General features: G+C 35.1%; 1 protein-coding gene across 3 annotated transcripts in view; it reads left to right on the top strand.

Annotated features, from left to right (window-relative positions):
- arhgef12b (Rho guanine nucleotide exchange factor (GEF) 12b) overlaps positions 1 to 20,023 on the top strand; it is a 99,275-nt gene that overhangs the window by 39,109 nt on the left and 40,143 nt on the right. For 2 of the 3 annotated variants that reach the window (XM_077206523.1, XM_077206525.1), the window contains exons 2-4: positions 9,213 to 9,233; positions 11,704 to 11,798; positions 19,698 to 19,796. In XM_077206523.1, coding sequence (XP_077062638.1) covers positions 9,213 to 9,233; positions 11,704 to 11,798; positions 19,698 to 19,796 — 215 coding nt within the window. The remainder of the gene's footprint in view (positions 1 to 9,212; positions 9,234 to 11,703; positions 11,799 to 19,697; positions 19,797 to 20,023) is intronic. The other variant, XM_077206524.1, reaches the window with a different exon arrangement.

Genomic DNA, 20,023 nt, shown 5'->3' with positions numbered 1-20,023 from the left:
TTAGTTGGCGCGATGGCGGAGAATAAATATGTAAATAAATGGCAGAAATTGTCTAAAGTGTGGGATTATTACACACTTAATTCACTTAATACACTTAACTCGCTGAAACAAGGTAACGTAGTCTAAGCCTATTGATGTTCGCTGATTTTAATCCCATACTGTATTTGTAGCGATGTTGTGATGCGGTTTGACTAGATATGATTTTTAGCTTTGATGACATTTTTAAGTAGTAAACGTAACTATCAGGTTCAATTGCAAGAGAGTATAGCCTAAAAAAAGAATCCCTACACACACACACACACACACACACACACACACACACACACACACACACACACACACACACACGCCAGTCAGACCAATTGCAGCAATGCATCACATGTGCTTAAACTTTTATGTAGCCACGCAACAATAATTTCAGCATGCATTCACTGTACACACCGGGACGTGATGGAGGAACAAATATTGTATTGCAGTCTTTGCTTTGCACATGGTTTGTATTTCACGTCTGCCAAATAGTTACAAACAACAACAAAAAATGAAAGTCCCCAGCCTGTTGGTTTTTAATAAAGATTCGGAGTACTCATTTTTCAGTTAAAACGCACGGAACAAAAAGTGCGTCAGCTTTTACTGCGTGTACAACAAGAAGTCACGTTACAGCTCTTCTTCAGCGTTAAACTACCAAAATACACAAATATGCTTAGATGCTTAGAGTGGTTATATAATAACATCTTAAAGGAAAATTCACATATGAGATAGCTTTATAACTTGCATACTATATAATTTATAGTATATAACTTATAACAGCTTTAACTGAAATAGACACAAGTTTAATATAACTATTCTGTTAATAAAACACACACGAAAAAAAAAATCCGATTACTCAATTAATCGATCGATTAAGTGCTAGATTAATCGATTACAAAAAGAATCGATAGCTGCAGCCCTAGTTTGAAACGGGTGTCTATCAGCGGATATATTAGGGATCCGCTAATAGATGCTTGCTTACAGATGCTCCTTTTTGTATCTGTGTAAGCACTCAATGAAAGCGTCAACGATGTCTATAGAGAGTATCCATTAACGTCACTTTCCCGCCAGACAAAGTGGTAAAAGAGCTGCTGCATGACTGGATTTAATGGGGGAAACTGAGAAAACACGAGTAAAGCGAATGATTATTAGTTTCAATTACAATAACAAGTATTGACATGCAGCCAGGAATCATGTTTCCTGACATTTAAATGTGCCTGATTATGACGCCGGGGAACTACATAAAGCAAATTTGCTTGTGAACGCTTTATATAAATACAGGTCTAAATCCGGGTGATCACTTATATCAATCAGTGTTATAAACAATAATATTTTGATAATTAATTTAATCTGTTAAATCTGATTGTTGCATATAACTGACTTAAGAATAATTTATTGGTAATTAATATATTTTAATACATTTTTCTCTTTTCTGTCCAATTTTGGTGTGTTACTTTAAATAAAAGTGTTATTTAATTTCATTGGCTCGTATTTTTTAAATTCAGATTCCATAAAAATTATTTAATTTATTAAAGTCAAATATTAATATACAAAAAAAAAAAACATATTTAAGAAATTAATAATTCAAGTTTTGATTTTCGGCCAAGTGTATCCAGAATTTTCATTCGGTTGCATCTGTATTTCATACATTACATTAGAAGAAAAGTAAACAGTCAGTAATAAGAACAAATTAGCAATAGCACAAATAAATACAACTGAACAAAGTTCAGGTTCAGAAATGTAATTAAATGTAAAATAACACTGCATAGTTTCTTTTTATACATACAATGTAGATTAATCCATAAAAGTTAAGATCGGTGAGTGATTTTCTTTTTCTTTTGTTCATTGATTAACATAAAAACAGACGGCAACAGATTTATTAGGCTGCTGTCATTAAGACCGAATGCACAGATCCAATATACTGTATGCGTTTTCTTTCTTACCTGTTTACGTTCACTTAAGACAAAACTGACTCTTACAAGGATATTTTGACATTATTTTTGTGTGTAATTGTCCATTCAAGCACAATAAGATGCGAAAGAGAACTCAGTTCAGTATTTGCGCACTATATGAGAGGCTTATTTTTGTTCACACGCTTTGGATGTGTGCTTAGCACAGAGAATGCTGCCGAATTTAGTTATTTTGCGTCTTCTTGCGCTCGAATGGTCACATTAAAATCCGCACACAGGAAGCAATAAGCGGAATCGAAATGCGTGTCTTTTTGAATTCACAGTTCATGGAAATTTGGAACGGTTCTAAAATAACTCTGGTTCTCCATACCCAACTCGACTGCTCAGACATGTCAGCTTTGTCAACGTGTACAAATAAAACATGTTTGAATCATATTCAATTAATTATGTAAAAAAAGATCATTTATAATATAGCCACCAGCTTGAAAATTGAATGACAATGAATTTTCCAGAATTGGACACCAGGGGTTTAAAGGCTCATTTCGTTTTGAAAAGCACATTTTTTGTTCATCTATGTGATTCGTGTAGACCTGAAGTGTTTGACTAGTTTGGCTAGTGAGGCTGGCAATCCTGTTTCTGAATGTATTTATTGTTATATTTCAAATATAACCTTAAATCTTGATTATTATTAACTTAAATATTATAAAAAAATATAAATGCATACGAAAATAACCAAAATGTACTTATTTGTAAATGTAAGTATTTCCTCAGATCTGTAATTGTCTTTTTTTTAACCCTTTGTGAGTTTGCATGCCTGATTTGATTTGATAGCTATACAGCAAATTGAATCTGTGTGAGTTATTTTGGGAGCTTTGATTGTTCAGACTTTTGCTAAGAACGAGACTTTATGAAACTTTAATTGAATAATTATGCTCTGTGATTAAGTTTGTGGTGTTTGATTTATTCTCATTCTTCTTATTTAAACCTTGAGGATGTTGAAGTGCTGCGACATATTCAGCTTTACACTCGTGTCTGTCTTCACACAGAACATTTAGTTTTCTGCAGTTAGAAATTCCTGTAAGGTTTCTTGAAATGTATTATCTCAGCTTCACCCATGGGCTGTCCATTGTGTTTATTCAAAATATCTTTGCTATTGTTTAAAGTCTGTTTCTTTGTACATGTTTTAGTCACAGACGGCGGCATTTGCATGTGTTGTTGACAATGGCAACAAAGAAACTAGACAGAAAAAGCACTGGAGTCTCCCTTTAATCACAGTTCAGTTCTCAAACATCTGTTGTGAACGCATATCTGCATTCACAAACAGTCAGTATCATGCCTGCCTATTATACGTTCTCTTGTCCATTGTAAGTTTATGAAATTCTATAATCATCTGAGCTGCTTCAGAGCAGAATCAAAAGAGAACGAGAGTTTTTCATGTTTAAGTTAAACAAACTATTTTGGAATCACTTTCATTTAAAGGTTGAATAGCCTAGTGCTGCATAGACTTTTAATTATCTTCATGAAATCTCATCCACTCTGCAGCATATTGGTCAAGCTCCACCCACTAAAGACAGGAAGCAGACATATTAAACAACAACCACAGTTGGTTTTTGCGTCAGCCAGTCATATTGGAGCTTGTAACCTATGTTCCCTCTAAGCTCCGTACATGTGCCACTGAGCACTTCTGATGTCGCGCAGCACAGAAACAATAAAATGGCGCGCAGAGGACAGACACGAAATGTACGGAGAAAGTCATTTGATTGTAACCTAGTAAATGAGAATAATTGCAGTGTTCTGGTCAACCGCTATAGAGTTAGTGTTGCTATAGTGTTAGAGCCGGTGACTACGGTTTACAGGTTTCCTAAAGAGAATGATGTGAGGCAAATCAGGATTAATGTCAGTTTAAATAGATTTGTGTGTGGGTTTTAGGGATGTTTAGAAGTTTATTTATTTTTTAGCATATTTACGTTTCTTGAACATATTTAGCAAAATGCTTATTTTTTTTCATAAATTGTATTATATATTAAAGCCTAATAAAGGGGCCTCAAAATGTGATTTTTTAGGGTGCCTTGCCATTTAAAAAGTTTGAAGAACCCCTGATATAGAGAATCTTGCAAATTAATAAGCAATAAATAAACATTTATTAAGCCAATAATTGACTGTACACACGGACATTGTTTGTCCCAAAACATCTGTGTAAATTATTTTCAAATCTTTATATTATTTTATATTATTATTATTATTATAAAGACTGTTCTGAAAAAAAAACTGTTCTGCATGAGATTATACTCATACAAATATTATGAAAATTAATTATTAATAGTAGAAGTATGACAATTCATCATCAGCACCAAATTTCCTGATCATGGCAGCTCTGTTTGTGTTGCTGGGGTTGTTTTTTCCCCTGTGTGTATATTGCAGGTTCACGTTTGTACTGTACTGTTGTGTTTGGATCTTCTGGGGAATTGAGAGAACAGGATTCCCTCAAGTTTCAACGAATGTATGTTCCTCTCTCCTGCCCCCACCAGCCCATCCTAATCATAATAAAACGTGAAGAGACAGTCTAGCGTGAAGAAATGTGCGTCCCCGAGCACACTCGTTCTGTCGCTCTCATCGGGTTTATTGGGGCAGAAGGAGAGGTTGCGCTGGAGATGAGACCCCATCCTTCAAGCACTTTGAGAGAGTGAAAGGGGGCAATAGGACAGAAGTTGTGGCCGCTGTTACTATCAGGCTTGAGGCATGTTCTGCTGTGATCATACATATTTTAAGACTTGCCTGCCAATAGGATTCAAGATAAGTGGTACACACAAAATGGATGGAAACAACAAAGAAAATAAACAAATGTATACATCGTATTTGGTTAAAGTCCAGTCTCGCACTAGTAAGCTTAACAGCTCAGTGAGGCAAAGACGCTCAAATCTTTTCAACTACAACCAAAAACCCACAAATGGCTCTTTAATCCAGGCTGCTGTTGGCCATCAAATGCAGGAAAAATGAGGTGCTAAATGTTCTCTGAGCAGCTTAGCATAATCATTAATCCCTCTGTTACAATGGCATCATATTACAGATCTATTGCTATTGTAGAGTCATTAACGCTGCTGCTTGTAAATCAGCAGGCTGATGTTGTCTTTGAGAGACGTGGCCTGGGAACCATCTCTTTTTTGACTGAAATGACATCATTAATAGTCTAATTGATGATGTTTTGATAAAATCCATGTAGTTCCATTGTTTGTTAATCTGAAATGGTTTTATGACAGGAGTAACTTGCACTGAACAGTGTTACAGGTATAGTTAACACAAAAATGTACTCTGTCATCATTTATTGACACTTCCAGAATGTCCAAGCTGCTTTTTTCCATACACTGAGAGTTGACTGCCTTCCAAGAACAGAAAAAAGCACCATTAAAATAGTTGGGCTGTATATTCCAGAACTTAAAGTTGGCACGAAATGGAAACTGACCCTATTTCCTAAATGCATATGTATGATCTTATTGCGAACAATTCATCCTTTCATGTGTTCAGCATTCCAGTTGTTCAAACAATGGCACTATCCACACCAAGTTCATGGGTTCGAATGCATGAACTGATAGTAATGTTTCCTTTTTTGTTTTTCCGGTGAAATGGCAGACTTTTTTCTAGCGACGCATGCCGGACTTCTCCAATTCTTATAACAAACCTTTCTTACAATTGTCTTCAAGCTCTCATTTAGATCTGCCTCCATCCAATCAACAACTGGTGAATTGCATGTTAACATACATAAAAAATAATTTGTCGCTACTTCTGTTACATCGCGTCTTTAAGTGATTTGATAACTATGTGTGAGAGAGACCAAATTTAAGTTATTCTCTGATAATTGTCATTGAATATTATGTTAATGATAATTGGTGTTTATTATGACATGCGTCTCTGTGATCTCAGCTTCTGCACACAGCCCTGCCACATTCATGACTCTGTAGAAATCTCTTCAGTGGACTCTCTGTTGTGAAATCTCTGTTGTTTGTCGATACCAACAAATATAATTTTTAATAGTATTTTTTCATGTGGTCTACATCAGAGTTTTTTTTGCTGGATGCAAGTAAAAAAATGACTAAAAGAGATTACCAAGTCAGCCATTTTTTCATCAATCATGTGTTATTTTTCTTATAACTGTTTAGATTCAGAACCAGCAATGCCCAAACACGAGTGAATCACTTTTTCGGATCGGTTCTTTTATAGTGAAACAAGTTAACAAAACAGTTGGTTTGATTCAGTTTGTGCTTCAGTCTGAATCGCTCAGACAGGTCAGTAAGAAAAGTAACCAAAGTGCCATGACATTAATTCTCTCTTTTCCTCTCTCTAATCTCTTGTGAACTGGATTATGAGGCTTTTCCTGTTTCCACAAAAGCTTACAAGATAATTACAGTTTTTCCCCTCTTTTTTTCCGAAAAAAAAAAGAGGCCAGAGTAAATCAGATTTTCAAACTCTTTTCTCTCGAGTCCAAATTTTTTTCAATTTCACTTATCATTAACTCTGCTTGATTTCCTTGAGGATTGATGTTCTCAGTTTATCTCCGCTTTGATTGTTGTGGCCTGGATCGGCAGCGCTTGAGAATGTTTTAGCTGTAAGTTTTGACCACTGAAAGCTTAAAGACAGTTTTACAGAGAAAGAGAGTGCGGTGCCTTGGAAAAGAGAGAGAAGTAGGAGACGTGAGGGAGCAAAGCCCTGAGAATTTTTATTTTGACCCAGTCCTGCTCCCTGCCTTCACTCTTAGCCACCCCAAATGCCCCCTTCCCCCTCCCTCCGTCATTCACACATTCAGGAAACAGGGGACCCTGCCAGAAGCCCTTTCTGTTTCCGGGAATCAGGCCCACAGGGCTGCTGTGTAGTGGGCCGGCTCTGACGTGAAGGCTATTGTTCCCGTGCGGAGCTCCATTGTGGAGGGGAAGGAACAGCAGCAAAAACAAAAAACACCCGCGGAAGGAGCTGAGAGGGAGGGAGGACAAGATGTCTGAGCTATTTCTGTAAAGAGGCTCCTTCCCAAAGAGAGGTCCGGTCGCTGATGAGATACGGCGGCTCTTGCGTGTTCGGCTGCAGAGTTGATCTCTGTGATCTATCTCAGTACTCTGCCATGTTTAAGGATGACGCACAAATTCAAAAATACATGTGACTCATGAGAATGGAGGATCTGATGTCGGTGGAAACATGCAAACTTGTGTTAGCTGAAAGTCTTACTGTACACAACCAATGTCTTTTCCGCTCTGTGGTTAAGGGCAGAAATCCCTGCTGGAAAAACCAGGTCACACCAGCTTAACATGTTCAGGCTGCTTTTTGAATTGAAGTACAAAACTACATACTTTTGAAATTAACTAGTCAGTGAATTGTTCTTGAATGAGACTTTATATTTGTTTGGATTCATTATGGGGCATTTACTTAAGACCATTTACTTAACAACAGACACATTTTACCTTTACATGACGCCTTAAATAAACGCTCGTGGTGGGACGTTCCAAAAAAAGTACAAGATGTGATGAAGCAACCATTCTGTCTGAATGTGCATGATTGTAGCGGTGCTTAAAAAGGTTATGAATGGGTATTTTGGTGTTTTTTTGCTGGAAACAATATTTTCAAACAGTTTGTGCAGCTCTGCAAAAAAAAAAAAACACAGCTAACTTGGAGCTTAAAAAAAAAATTAATTAGATTTTTTTTTATAATTATAGTAGAATATTTCCCCAAATTGAGCAGACCTATATCAAAGTTAATGCTATTATATTGCATTTAACATTTAGTTAACACCTTAAGTTATCGCATTTACCACATTTGATGATATTACTCTTTCATGCTGCTTTCTAAATACTGGTTATAAATCATTAGATGAATCACAATTATTTGATTCTCTTGAGAGCCTCAGTTTTTAGCAGCAAGAAATAAAATCCATATACCGGTGTGTGTGTGTGTGTGTGTGTGTGTGTGTGTGTGTGTGTGTGTGTATATATATATATATATACACATACACCAAACTACACACACACACACACACACACACACACACACAAACACACACACACACACATATAATATTTAATAATGTATAATATTTTAATAATTTGCTTTGGCTTTAGTGCAATAACTATACCAGTTATTTATTTATTTCCACTCAAGCATCCCTCAGTTGATAGCTGATCATTTTATTTAGAGGTCCTTTGTATCATAAAGTTTGAAAACCCGTAAAACAAGTCAACCTCACGAATCGACTACTTGGTTTTAGAATGACCAGCGTGTTGCAGCTAATGAGTATAAAGGGTACTTTTTGCTGTTTAGCATTTACAATCTGTATCCTTTATTATTTAGAGGATGAGCCTTTATTCTTGTGCTTTTTCATAGCAGACTAAAGTGTGACAGAGGTAAGGTCAGGAACCGAAGGGAATACTTACAGCTGAATCTGATCCTTGTACATTACATGAAGCCATTTGCAATACACACTAAACAGATTATGGGCTGCATGACCGGCAGGGGAAAGTTTAGGGTGATGGAAAGTCAAACATAAATTCATTATGCAACACCACCAATAGCAGTGCAGTGCACACATATAGGCAGTTACAACATAACGGTGACATAAAGGAGAGAAAATTGAGACAGAACTGCAAAAATAATGATGTAATGATCCAAAGAAAACAAGACAGAAAAATAATAATGCATGAACTCAGTGGGCTGGTTTGGATATGTCTGGAAACGGCCATTAGTGGTGTTTGCTGAGGCAGTATGTCCACCAGTAGAGATTCCACTGTACTGTTTACCTGTGATTATATCTTACTAGAATATCAGTAAATAGTAATTGGTTATGTAGTTCTATTACAAATTTCTATTTTCTATTAATCTAAAAAATCCTGAATAAAATTACAGCACAACTGTTTACAACATTGATAATAAATAAGAAATGCTTCGTTAAATTAGCATATTAGAAGGACTTCTGAAGGATCATGTCACTGGAGTAATGATGCTGAAAATTCAGCTTTACCATCACAGGAATAAATCAGATTTAAAAATATATTAAAATGGAAAACTTATTTTAAACTGTAATAATATTTAACAATGCTACTGTTTTACTGTATTTTTGATGAAATAAATGCAGCCTTGGAGACTTTTATTTCATTAAAAAATGTCTAACCGATCTTACTGACATTAAATAGATCTCACCGACCTTTGAAATGGTAGTTGTACCACTTTTGAAAAACAAATTGCTATTGTTAAACTTCTATTACCCTTTTTTTTTTTAAATATACGTTCTTTGTCTTCCAGGTTTCCCAAAAAAGCGAGCAGGTGAGTGCCGTTCCTCCTTCCTGTTGCTCTTTCCTAGTGAAACGCCCTCATAGTCCCAGAGAGAAGCACGGCAGCCAGACAGACAGCTAATGCCGGTTTTCTGCAGACAGCAGATATGGGCAGGTTGAGGGTAGACACAACACTGATGCTGACGCTGATATGAGCACAGTGACACAGTATGGAAATAAAACGCTCAGATTGACAGCATTAACTCAGACGGTAACACGTTCAGGCGGTCTCATTTGTTAACATTAGTTAATGCAACATGAACTAACAACGAACAATCCATTTGTTACAGTATTTATTCATCTTTGCCCTTTTATTATAGTTAATAAAAATCCAGTTGTTCATTTAAGCTTGCTTATTTGCTTGTGAGCAGGATCCAAAGCGTACACTCATCAAATGCAAATTAAAAAATCCAAAGCGTACACTCATCAAATGCAAATTAAAAAATTGCAAAACTCACCAATTTCTAGGAATTACAACATATTTAAAATCAAGAATCATAATCTGCGGCCGGTTGCATAAACTGCTTAGACTAGTCTTAAAAATTAGTAATCTGAAATATTTTCTGGTTCTAACTTTTTAAAGTCAGTTACGTAAAAAGGTAGATCGGTCCAATTTGAATTAGAAAAGTACAACTGATTACCTATTTGTTAACTGCTAGTTGGCCAAACTACTTCTTAAAGGGATCGTTCACACAATAATGAAAATTTTGTCATTCCTTGCTCACCTTCATGTTGTTCCAAACCTGTATGAGTTTCTGTTTCTGTATGAATGTTGGTAACCAGACAGTTGTCAGCATCCATTGACTTCCATTTCGAGTAGGAAAGAAAAAATACTGTGGAAGTAAATGGCTTACGTCAACTGTCTGGTTATCGACATTTTTCAAAATATCTTTTTTGTTCAACAGAAGTAATAAACTTATAAAGGTTTGGAACAACTTGAGGGTGAGTAAATGATGACAGAATTTTCATTTTTGGGTGAACTATCCCTTTAAGAAAGTCTTAACATACTCTCTTAAAAAAGGTTCCAAAAGGGAGTTTTTGAAGCAAGAACTTTTTTTTTTGGTTCCCCAAACAATTTTTCAGTCAACAGTTCATAAAAGAACCATTTTTTTCTTCTTGTAAAAGAGCATTTTAATTATCTTTAATTATCTAACCTTTTTCCACTATAAAGAACCTTTTGTGCAATGGAACGGTTCTGAGAATTATAAAGTTTCTTTTCATGGAACCACCTATGCTAATAAATAACCTTTATTTTTTATTTTAAATCACTATAGTGGCTAAGTTTATGCAACTGGCCCCTGATCATCTTCAACCAAAATTTTTTGTAATTTCTTTTTTTAGAAAAATTTATCATAATTTGTATCTAAGATTGGGGTTTATCATAATTTGTATCTAAGAAGTTTGGGGACGATATGATTTTTAAAATGTTTTTAAAAGAAGTGTCTTATGCTCACCAGGGCTACATTTATTTGTTCAACAATACAGTAAAACAGTAATATTGTGAATTACAATTTAAAATAACTTTTCTATTCTTACATATTTTTAAAAGTTTTTTTTTTTTGCATTCTTTGATGTATAGAAAGTTCAAAAGACCAGCATTTATTTGAAATAGAAGTCTTCTGTAACATTATAAACTGTTCTTGTGGAATAAAGTATTCATTTCTTTAAAAAAAAAAAATCTTACGGACCCCAAATGTTTTAATTAATATGGAGCCCCTCAAGGGACTTTGTGGCGGAAAAAATATAGTTTTAAATGCTTTTGCGTTTTCTCGCAACGTTTGCGTTCCCACGAGAAACTTTGTGTTCACTCGCAAAGAACTCAAAAGTTTCATGGGGGAACGCAAACATTATGTGAGTGAATGCAAAGTTTCTCGTGGAGCGCAAAACATGTGTGAGAGAACGCAAAAAAATTGACGTTATTTTTTGAAGATTTTCCTGCAAAGTTCAGCTCCAGCCCTTATCAAACACAACTAAACCAACTAACTACGATCTTCAGTTTGTTACAAGTGTGCAAAACAGCTAAATAATTGCAGTCATAGAGACCAAAAAATACTTTTTAATTAAAATAAATGCACAGTACAAATTTATTTTCTCAATTTACCAGGACAATATGTTAAAACCCACTCTGGGAAGTGCCATCTATAAATGTAACCCATTTAAAGTACCATATTAAAGCTAAACTCAGAATTCACTTATACATGACTACACAACCATCCTGACCCATCAACATGATCGCGCTCTTGTAATTGGTGAATTCACAGTGAACACTAGTTTGCATTGTGTTGGTCAGAAATGTTTTGTCTGCTCTTTCTGGGCCTGTTTTTGGACATGGGGCATGAGTGTGACCTTTTGTAAGTGGATCCAAATTTCCTGTCTAGTTTTTGTGTGCTGCTGGATAAGAATAGCATGATGTGGCGGTGATGGTGACCCTTTTTCCCGTTTTTGTGTGTGTGTGCGCACAGGACAGGAAGTATTCTCAGCAAGGACCATCCCCCAGACAAAAAGCCCAAAAGCGACAAGGCGTCAGTCCCCCCCTCGCATGAATTTGACCCCACAGGTAAGAACCCGCCTGTTTGTCTCCTCTTGAAAGACATCTAAATAATGCATAACTGTCTCGCTCTCTCGTTTTCTTCATTTCAAGAATATTTTGTGGTGCAAAACAAGAGGTTTCAGTGTTTTCAAGTTATTTAGTTTGAAAGCTAAAAGTAACTGACGAAGTTAATCAGGTTATTTATAATGAAATGCATATATCTGGGTTGTGACAGCTTGGATATTGTGCAGATATACTGCACATTGCTCTAAAGAGCAGTGAACTTGCATGTCTATAGATTTATTGTTCGAGAGATTGAATGCAGGCCCAACTTGAGCTGCTGGACTGCCTCAGTCTGTATAAAGATAATTACAGCAGGAACATGTCAAGCTGTGACATCAGAGGGACCACAGGGACCTCAATCATCATTTAAATGCTGGAGTAGCACCTTGTTTAAAGGTTTAACACCGACTTTGACTTTTGGCCACCGCTGAATAATGTTACCCATAAACAATAAAACCTGTCATTAAACATTATATTATTGGCTTATCTGCAACATACACTACCGTTCAAAAGTTTGGGGTCTGTACGATTTTTTTATATAAATGCTGTTTCTATTCTGAAAAATGTATCACAGTTAAAAAACATTAAACAACAACTGTTTTTAACATTGATAGTAATAAGAAATGTTTATTGAGCACCGAATCAGCATATTTAGGGCTATTCACGTCTAAATGCTCGTATTTTGCTAACATTTTTACTGTTGATGCGACTGAATTTTGTTAGCTGCTATTCTGTTGCTCATAACATTCAATGACAAATGCACCAAAAGCGGAACAAACAGCACTACTCATTTGAACTGTGCCACGCGGACCATTGAACAGCTCGGCCCAAAAGACAGCGAGAAGATCCAGTGAGAACATTTTAATTTCGGCGCAGAGTTTTACGATACAAAGCACTAATGATACAAAGCACCAAAACAGGATAAATATTGTGCCACAGCGATCCAGTTAAAAGGCTTTTCGATCCACAAATCTCCAACATTTTCCATGGATTTATTGTAACTGTAACCATGGTTTTGTGGCAGAAAGGTGGGATATTTATGTAGAATGTATTATATTAATGTAGACATGTTTTTAATGTATTAAAGGAGTAGTGGAACATAATTACAGTATTTTATAGTTTTTGTTTTTAGACAGTGCATTTTGGCTACCTGTTTTCATAACAAATACCACAGACCAATTGACAATTTTAATATGAGTAGAGTCTTAACTCAAACAGTCAAAATATTATAATTTTACTGTATAAAAATGCAGTTACATTTTTAAAGTAAGAAATGTTAACAGTTATGTGTTTTTTAAATAAAAATAAATGTATATCCATAACTCAACTCATGCTACTGTCAACGTAAGCTTCTGTCAAATGTGGATTTCCAAGTGACAAAATTATTAAATTAGTATTAATATTACATGCGCAGTGCTAGCAAATCAGGTGCTGGTATCACTATATGTAGCACTTTGTGTCACCGGTGCCACTGCTCTCAAATGTCAACCCGGAGCCCTTATATTAGAAAGATTTCTGAAGGATCATGTGACACTGGAGACTGGAGTAAGGGGTTTTTCTATTCCACTGCACTACTTTTCCATTGTTTTTCGATGTAAACACGCTAGACAGACCTGTTTAACCGTTGCACTCACGTCTCGCAACTTTTCCAGGTCTTGTGCATGACCGCTTTCTAAAAACAGGGTGCTCAAGTTCAATTCAAGTTTCAACTTCTGTCCTGAAAAAAGGACTAAAAACATTTATTTTTAGGAGAAATTATGAACTTACTTTTAACTATGTCTATTTGTATTTCATATTGATGTTTTTTTTACCATGATTTTATGATCTTAACTGTAGAACTTTGAGATTTGCTCTAAATGGTATGTGCATTACAAATAAAATCTATTATTATTTTATTATTATTAACTTTGCGTCTTTATAAAATAAAAATGTGTCTCTATATTGTTGGGGGTTTTTTCCCGCTTCTCTGACCTGTTTTTTTTAATCACACAAACGCGTTCTGTGTGAATGGCCCCTATTGGCTGCTGAAAATTCAGCGTTTTTTATCACAGGAGTAAATAACATTTAAAAACGTATTAAATAGAAAACAGCAATTTCCCAATATTACTGTTTTTACTGTATCAAATGAATACAGCCATCATGAGAGACTTTCAAAAACATTAAAGAGCCTTACCGACCCCAAACTTTTCAACTATGGTGTATAAATGAAAATATAACAATGAAAAAATGACACTGAAAACGTATAAATGTTAATGTTAAATATTTGCTAAAATTTCTAACATTTTAAATGCATATGGAACTCGACCAAGATTTGTCAGTTTTGCCCAACATGAGATTTTTAACAAATACCCTTCTTGAAAATTGACATTTTTACCATCATTATATAATTGACACTTTTCTCAAATTATGTGTGTGGTGCGGTTGCAGTGTAGTTTTATTTTGAGGTGGTCATAAACGGCCAAATGTTTACACATTGCCTCAGTTCTCATTCATTTTTAATGTATGGAAAAGTGCTGTCAAGCCTAAAAGAAATGACGAAAAGAACATTAATAAAGTTTACATGTCTTGCCTGCTCTCATATGATAGCTTTGTGTAAGGACTAAAATTTAAATTCACAAAAAAATCTTCTCTTTCACCTCAGATCCACAAGCCTTTCAAATCTATTGCAGGTTTGAAATCTGAAATTTGAAATTTCAGAAATATGTGAAATTTAAATGTGTAAGTGCAATTGAGAGACACTTTAATTTTTGACTAAACTAGTTTAAACATTCTCATTTCGTCAACAGTTGGTTGTCATCTCCCTACTTCTTTTTACTCAGTTTACCCTTATGCAGTTAAATGTTACTTTTACTCAGCATACAGCAATCTCGAATGCTGGTTCCAGACACATAAACCAAAAGTGAGCAATAAAAAAAATGGCTTATTGGACACATGCAAAATGCACGTTCACACTGGATGGGAAGAGATCCGTGGGAATGTATAATTTCTTTATTAACGTCACGTACCAGTGAAAATTTAGTCTTTGTGTATTTTTCTCTACTCCTCACACATCTGTGTTTCAAACCTGGATTTGAAGTCCTGACTCATTTATAATCTTTCTTGGGATTAACTAGACATGACTGAAGTGATCAAATCAAGTACATCAGAGCCCATGTTGCCATGCAGCATGGAAGTTTAACTCTTTCATTCCCAGAGCTTTGGACTTGATATCGTTTTAGCAGCCTGGTTATGCCATTATGGAGGAGACCCATCTCATCACAAGTTCCGGATGTTGTCACAGGCCTGTAATCCCTCTCGCTCTTCCTGCTGCACAGAAGCACAGCTGTGCGGCCATTGTAGAGGGAAATCTCACTTTATGATGACAGTTTATTTTAGTAAGGGATCTAGCTGAGTCATCAAGGAGGATATACAGGGTGTGTCTGAGATGGGTATGAGTCATCGTTTTATAAATGATTCGGGAGGAAAAGGAAGCAGTGTCTGTTGGTCATGGATAAACTGACTGTTTGACAACCAACGACCAAGTTACGGTGTATACACCTTTATTTTTGTGCATTAAACCTTCAATAAGTTTACTTTTTTAAGGTTAAAATTTAGGTAACAATTAGTGTTCTTGTTATAAATGTTACATGTTCTAACTGTAGTAATATTAAATTATGAATAATTAACTAACCCCAAACCAAACCCTATTATTAACCCTAAAGTAACTAAATGTTATTATTTAATATTACTTAGTACCTAAAGGGGAACTTCACCACTGGCAAAATGAGCTTTCAATAAAACTTGACTGCCTATACAGTAGAAAGGCTACATTTTTTTGTTCAAATCGGTGATACCTGATAGAGAAAACCGAGAGAAAAGGCTGTTGTCTTCACATTTGCCACATAGGTTGGAAAACTTCAACACCCATAATGCACTGGGCTTGTTGTTGTCCAAGGCCACTCTCACCAGTCTACTATCGATATGCTTACTGCCTCAAATACTGCCTTGCTTTAGTAGGAAATACTTCTTATCAAACATTCGGTCATAATGGTGCTGACTTTTATCCTTCCGGGGTGCAAGAATCCGAAGAGTAAACGTTTAGAGGGAGTGAGTTACTTTCAGTTTCCAGTGAAGGATCTATTCTAGCACATTGTATTCAGTTGCTAAAGGCTGCAAAGAATCGTAAATATTTAGAGATTTTCAAAATGAAAATTTCCAACTTAGTCAACATTTCAAACTGGATTACCACGAACACAGTTTTAGGCCAAATAGAAGGGATAACTGTCAGTTCTGGACAACCACCCTAAGCTAAACATTGTTCTAAGTAAGAAAGCTGTTGCCATAGTGTTCCGTTTTTACCATAATGCTGTTTAAAGAGTAAACATAATACGATATTGTTTTTAGTAATAAACCTACACTTACAATAATATTTTCTGTTACTAACCCTCCTTCGATTCGACTGTCCGTGGACGGGGATCCAAAAATGCGGAAGTATAATCTGTAGTTTTCACAAAAGCCCTGGAGCTGTCAAAATAAATGTGAATTTCTCAGTCCACGTAACATGGAGAACTAGTAAACGTTGTTAAATTACATATACTACGACATTGTAATCATACAAAGCGGGTTAAAAATTGTTAAGGTACACTGTAACAAAGACACCTTAAAATAAAATGTATCCATACATTTACAACCAACTCAAAATGTCCTGATGGAAATAGATTGTGTTAAGACAAAATGCTTAATACACTACCCTTCAAAAGTTTGCGGCTTCTTCAAAAGCCATTTTAATATGCTAAATAAGGAACATATATTGTTAATGATGTTGAAAACAGTTCCTCAGGAATATTTGATAAATGAAGTTCAGCATTTATCTGAAATATTTTTTTTGGGATAATATGTCTCAAATCTGGTAAAAGTGACTTTTTTTAAAAAAATAAAGTGATACTTGGAATAAGAAAAATGTAGATTTATTATAGTTTTATTTTATTATTATTTATTATACAAATTGTATTAAAAAAATTGTGCTTTTTTTATAATTAATTTTTTACCCTTTCCCCCTAATTTGTAGTTTAAAAACTCAAATGTGATAAATTCATCTGAACTCCACAGATTTCCTCCATACAAAACTTACATATCAGTTAATTTTTGTCTTTTTAATGAGATTTTTGTTGCATAATTGTATTATTTCTCTTGCTGTTTTCTGCTGATTGTGTGTGTGTGTGCTGCATGTTTTCTGCTGTCAGAACTGCCTGTTCAGAGTGTAGTAGCCGATGGAAAGCCAGAGTCTTGCGGTAAGAGTCACTGCCGCTGCTCTGGATTTTTGCTGTGGTGTGTGTGTGTGTGAGCCTCATTCTTTCCCTTTTATGCCCGCCGGCCTATCAGACTCAACCTGCACCGATCCTTTAGCATGTCTTGGTGTCGGGCTATAAATTGGTGGAATTGGATTTACTCAAAGACCTGTTTAATTGTCAACAATCTTGGTCCTTTTGAATTATTGAGGTAATGTGCTGTGCCTTTTCCTCAAACACCTTAGCCTTTTTGCAACAGTCTTTCTCTGTCACACGTTGGCTGTTTTTTGTCTATTATAAAGTGAGTTTGTGCCTTTAGTTTTCTTTTAATCTTACTTTACAGCCATCTGTTTGATCTGATTGTGAACCAAGTGAACAGAATGAATGAACAGATGCTTGAAACATTTTATTTAGCCAGTTCTTTGTGGTTAGTTGACCAAGTGCAGCCAGCTCAAGTTGTTCATTAAGAATTGAATTTAAAATAAGCACATCATTTTCATACAGTACTTTGACCATCAACTTTCTAGTTTTCTCACATGGAGGTCTCGTCCACTAACCACGCATACATGCGTAGTTTTACGCATAAAACCTGTGCGGATTTTTTTCATGCAGTTTACTTTTTGTCAAAATTTAGGATAAAAATTGTATAACCATGGTTTTGTGTTAAGACAAAATATATATTTCAATTTAATGTAATAATAATATTACATATAATAAACAATGTATAAATTAATAAAAATTGCACATAAATTACATCCAATAAAAGGAGGATTGAAAAGACGTATCTAGGACAGATGTCACATCCATAAAGCACTACAATTCCAATGGCAGGTCGTCTAGTCCTGTTTTATTGAGTGTTGTGGTCACAAATTTGGAGTGCATATGTTTATCAAGTCCAATATAATGACTACACTCAGCCCGAGTGTTTGCAAGTGCTTGTGTGTTTTTGTGTTAGCAGCACAAATGGAGAAATCCGCTTTGTAGCCATCACACATGAATGGCTTATGAGCTACACCAAACGCTTCATGTAAACACATTGCTGACTGATCCAGTCTGGTGAGATGCTTGTTATCTGACATGTTTTTTTGTTTTTTTACACTTCCACTCTTCACAAAAGCAGCGGCCATGTAAAAACTGTTAAAAGACATCAGTCAGATAAGGCATAAATCATTCTGTAGTTTCTGTACTATACATTTGCATTGGCAGATCCAGAATAACAATATGCTAACACACTGAAATATTAAATATACAAAAAATATTATCTGGGCTGAATACATCTTAATTTGTGCATCTTAATTCGTTCACAACTCTTTCCTGCTGTATTATGATTTATTTATTTGTAAGTGCTTGTAGTTTTCATTTCATTATTATAAACTTGCATTTTAATGATATTTTTCTTAAGACTTCAATGCTGATAGTCTCTTAATTGATTTGAGGGTCTTAATTTAATTTATAATCTGTATAAAAAGTGTATAATACAGTATTTAATTTTCATAGTATAGTAAGGAAGGTCATGCTAGTTTGAAATCAAAATTGACCCCATTTACACCTTCCTGATCTTAATGTAAATTAAGAATAATGTACACTGATAAATCACAAGACAATTTTTGTAATTTTCTTTGTAATGCAATAACTTGCTCCTACTCTAACACCATTAAAGTTTCTGATATATTTTATTTATATTAAACCGAAATAATGACTTTTTTCTTGTTGAATATGTTGTTTCCCTTGGAAATACTTCTGAATACAAAAGTAAAATGGGTTTCAGACTCTGTTTCATCTGGACTTTGATACCTAAAATCTTTCCAATTTCTCCTTGAACATATTTTCCACATATTCACACATACTGTGCAAAAGTTTGGGGTCAGTACAATGTTTTTAAAAGAAGTCTCTTATGCTCACAAAGGCTGTATTTCTTTGTGAAACCGTAATATTGTGAAATAGTATTACAGTTTAAAAAACTGTACTCTATTTTGGTAGATTTTAAAATGCAATTGTAATATGCTGATTTGGTGCACAAGAGACATTACAAACAGTTATTCTGTTTCTTTTGGAAACCATTATACTTTTTTGGGTATTCTTTGATGAATTAAAAATAACAGAAGAACAGCATTTATCTGAACAGTTTTATTTTGGTAACAATATAAATGTCTTGTTACTTTTGATCAAATTAATGCATAATTGCTGAATTAAAAAAATAATATAATAATTTAAAAAAAAACACGTACTAATCCAAACTTTTGAACAGTAGTGTATGAGTTTACAAGTCATTTTCTCACATAGACTTCCTATAAAGTCACTGGCATGCCGGAAAATAAACTTTTTTTTGTTTTTTTTAATGTCGTTTCTAAAGCTGTTTTATGACTGAGTGCTTCTGGCATGCTCAAGGCCTTTTAAGAAATAAATACACCTACAGTCTCTCAACCGTTTGGTCTGGTTTTACATACAACCACTATACTGTATGTGACCAGGAATAACACACTCTTCTTTATCCAGCTCCTTGAGTGCTACTTACCAAGTCCTCATCCTTTCTCCTGCACCCTCCATATCTTTCCATTTCTTTACCCCCCTATCTTTCTGTCTGTTTGTCTCTTAGGGCTTGTGCAGCGTTGTGTCATCATCCAGAAAGATGAGAATGGCTTTGGGCTGACGGTGAGCGGCGATAACCCTGTGTTTGTACAGCTTGTAAAAGAGGGTAAGAAAGACACAAACTGTATTGTTCATTGTCCTTGTTTCGCCCTCCATAACATGCACATGCAGAGCAGTTTCACGAGTGACTTAAACACACACTTGTCTCTTTCAACTATCCAGCCTTAGATAATTATCCAGTTGTGTAACACCACAGTACGGTATAATTACGACACTGACAGTGCTAAATACATAGTTGCTTTTAACAGTAACTACAGTGAGGCAGTGAAAATG

Source organism: Siphateles boraxobius, unplaced genomic scaffold (assembly GCF_051911475.1).
Source record: "Siphateles boraxobius isolate OS27281-9 unplaced genomic scaffold, OSU_SipBor_1 56, whole genome shotgun sequence".
Lineage (NCBI taxonomy): Eukaryota > Metazoa > Chordata > Actinopteri > Cypriniformes > Leuciscidae > Siphateles > Siphateles boraxobius.
Note: the sequence above shows the minus strand (reverse complement) of the source record. Positions and strands in the feature narration are given on the sequence as shown.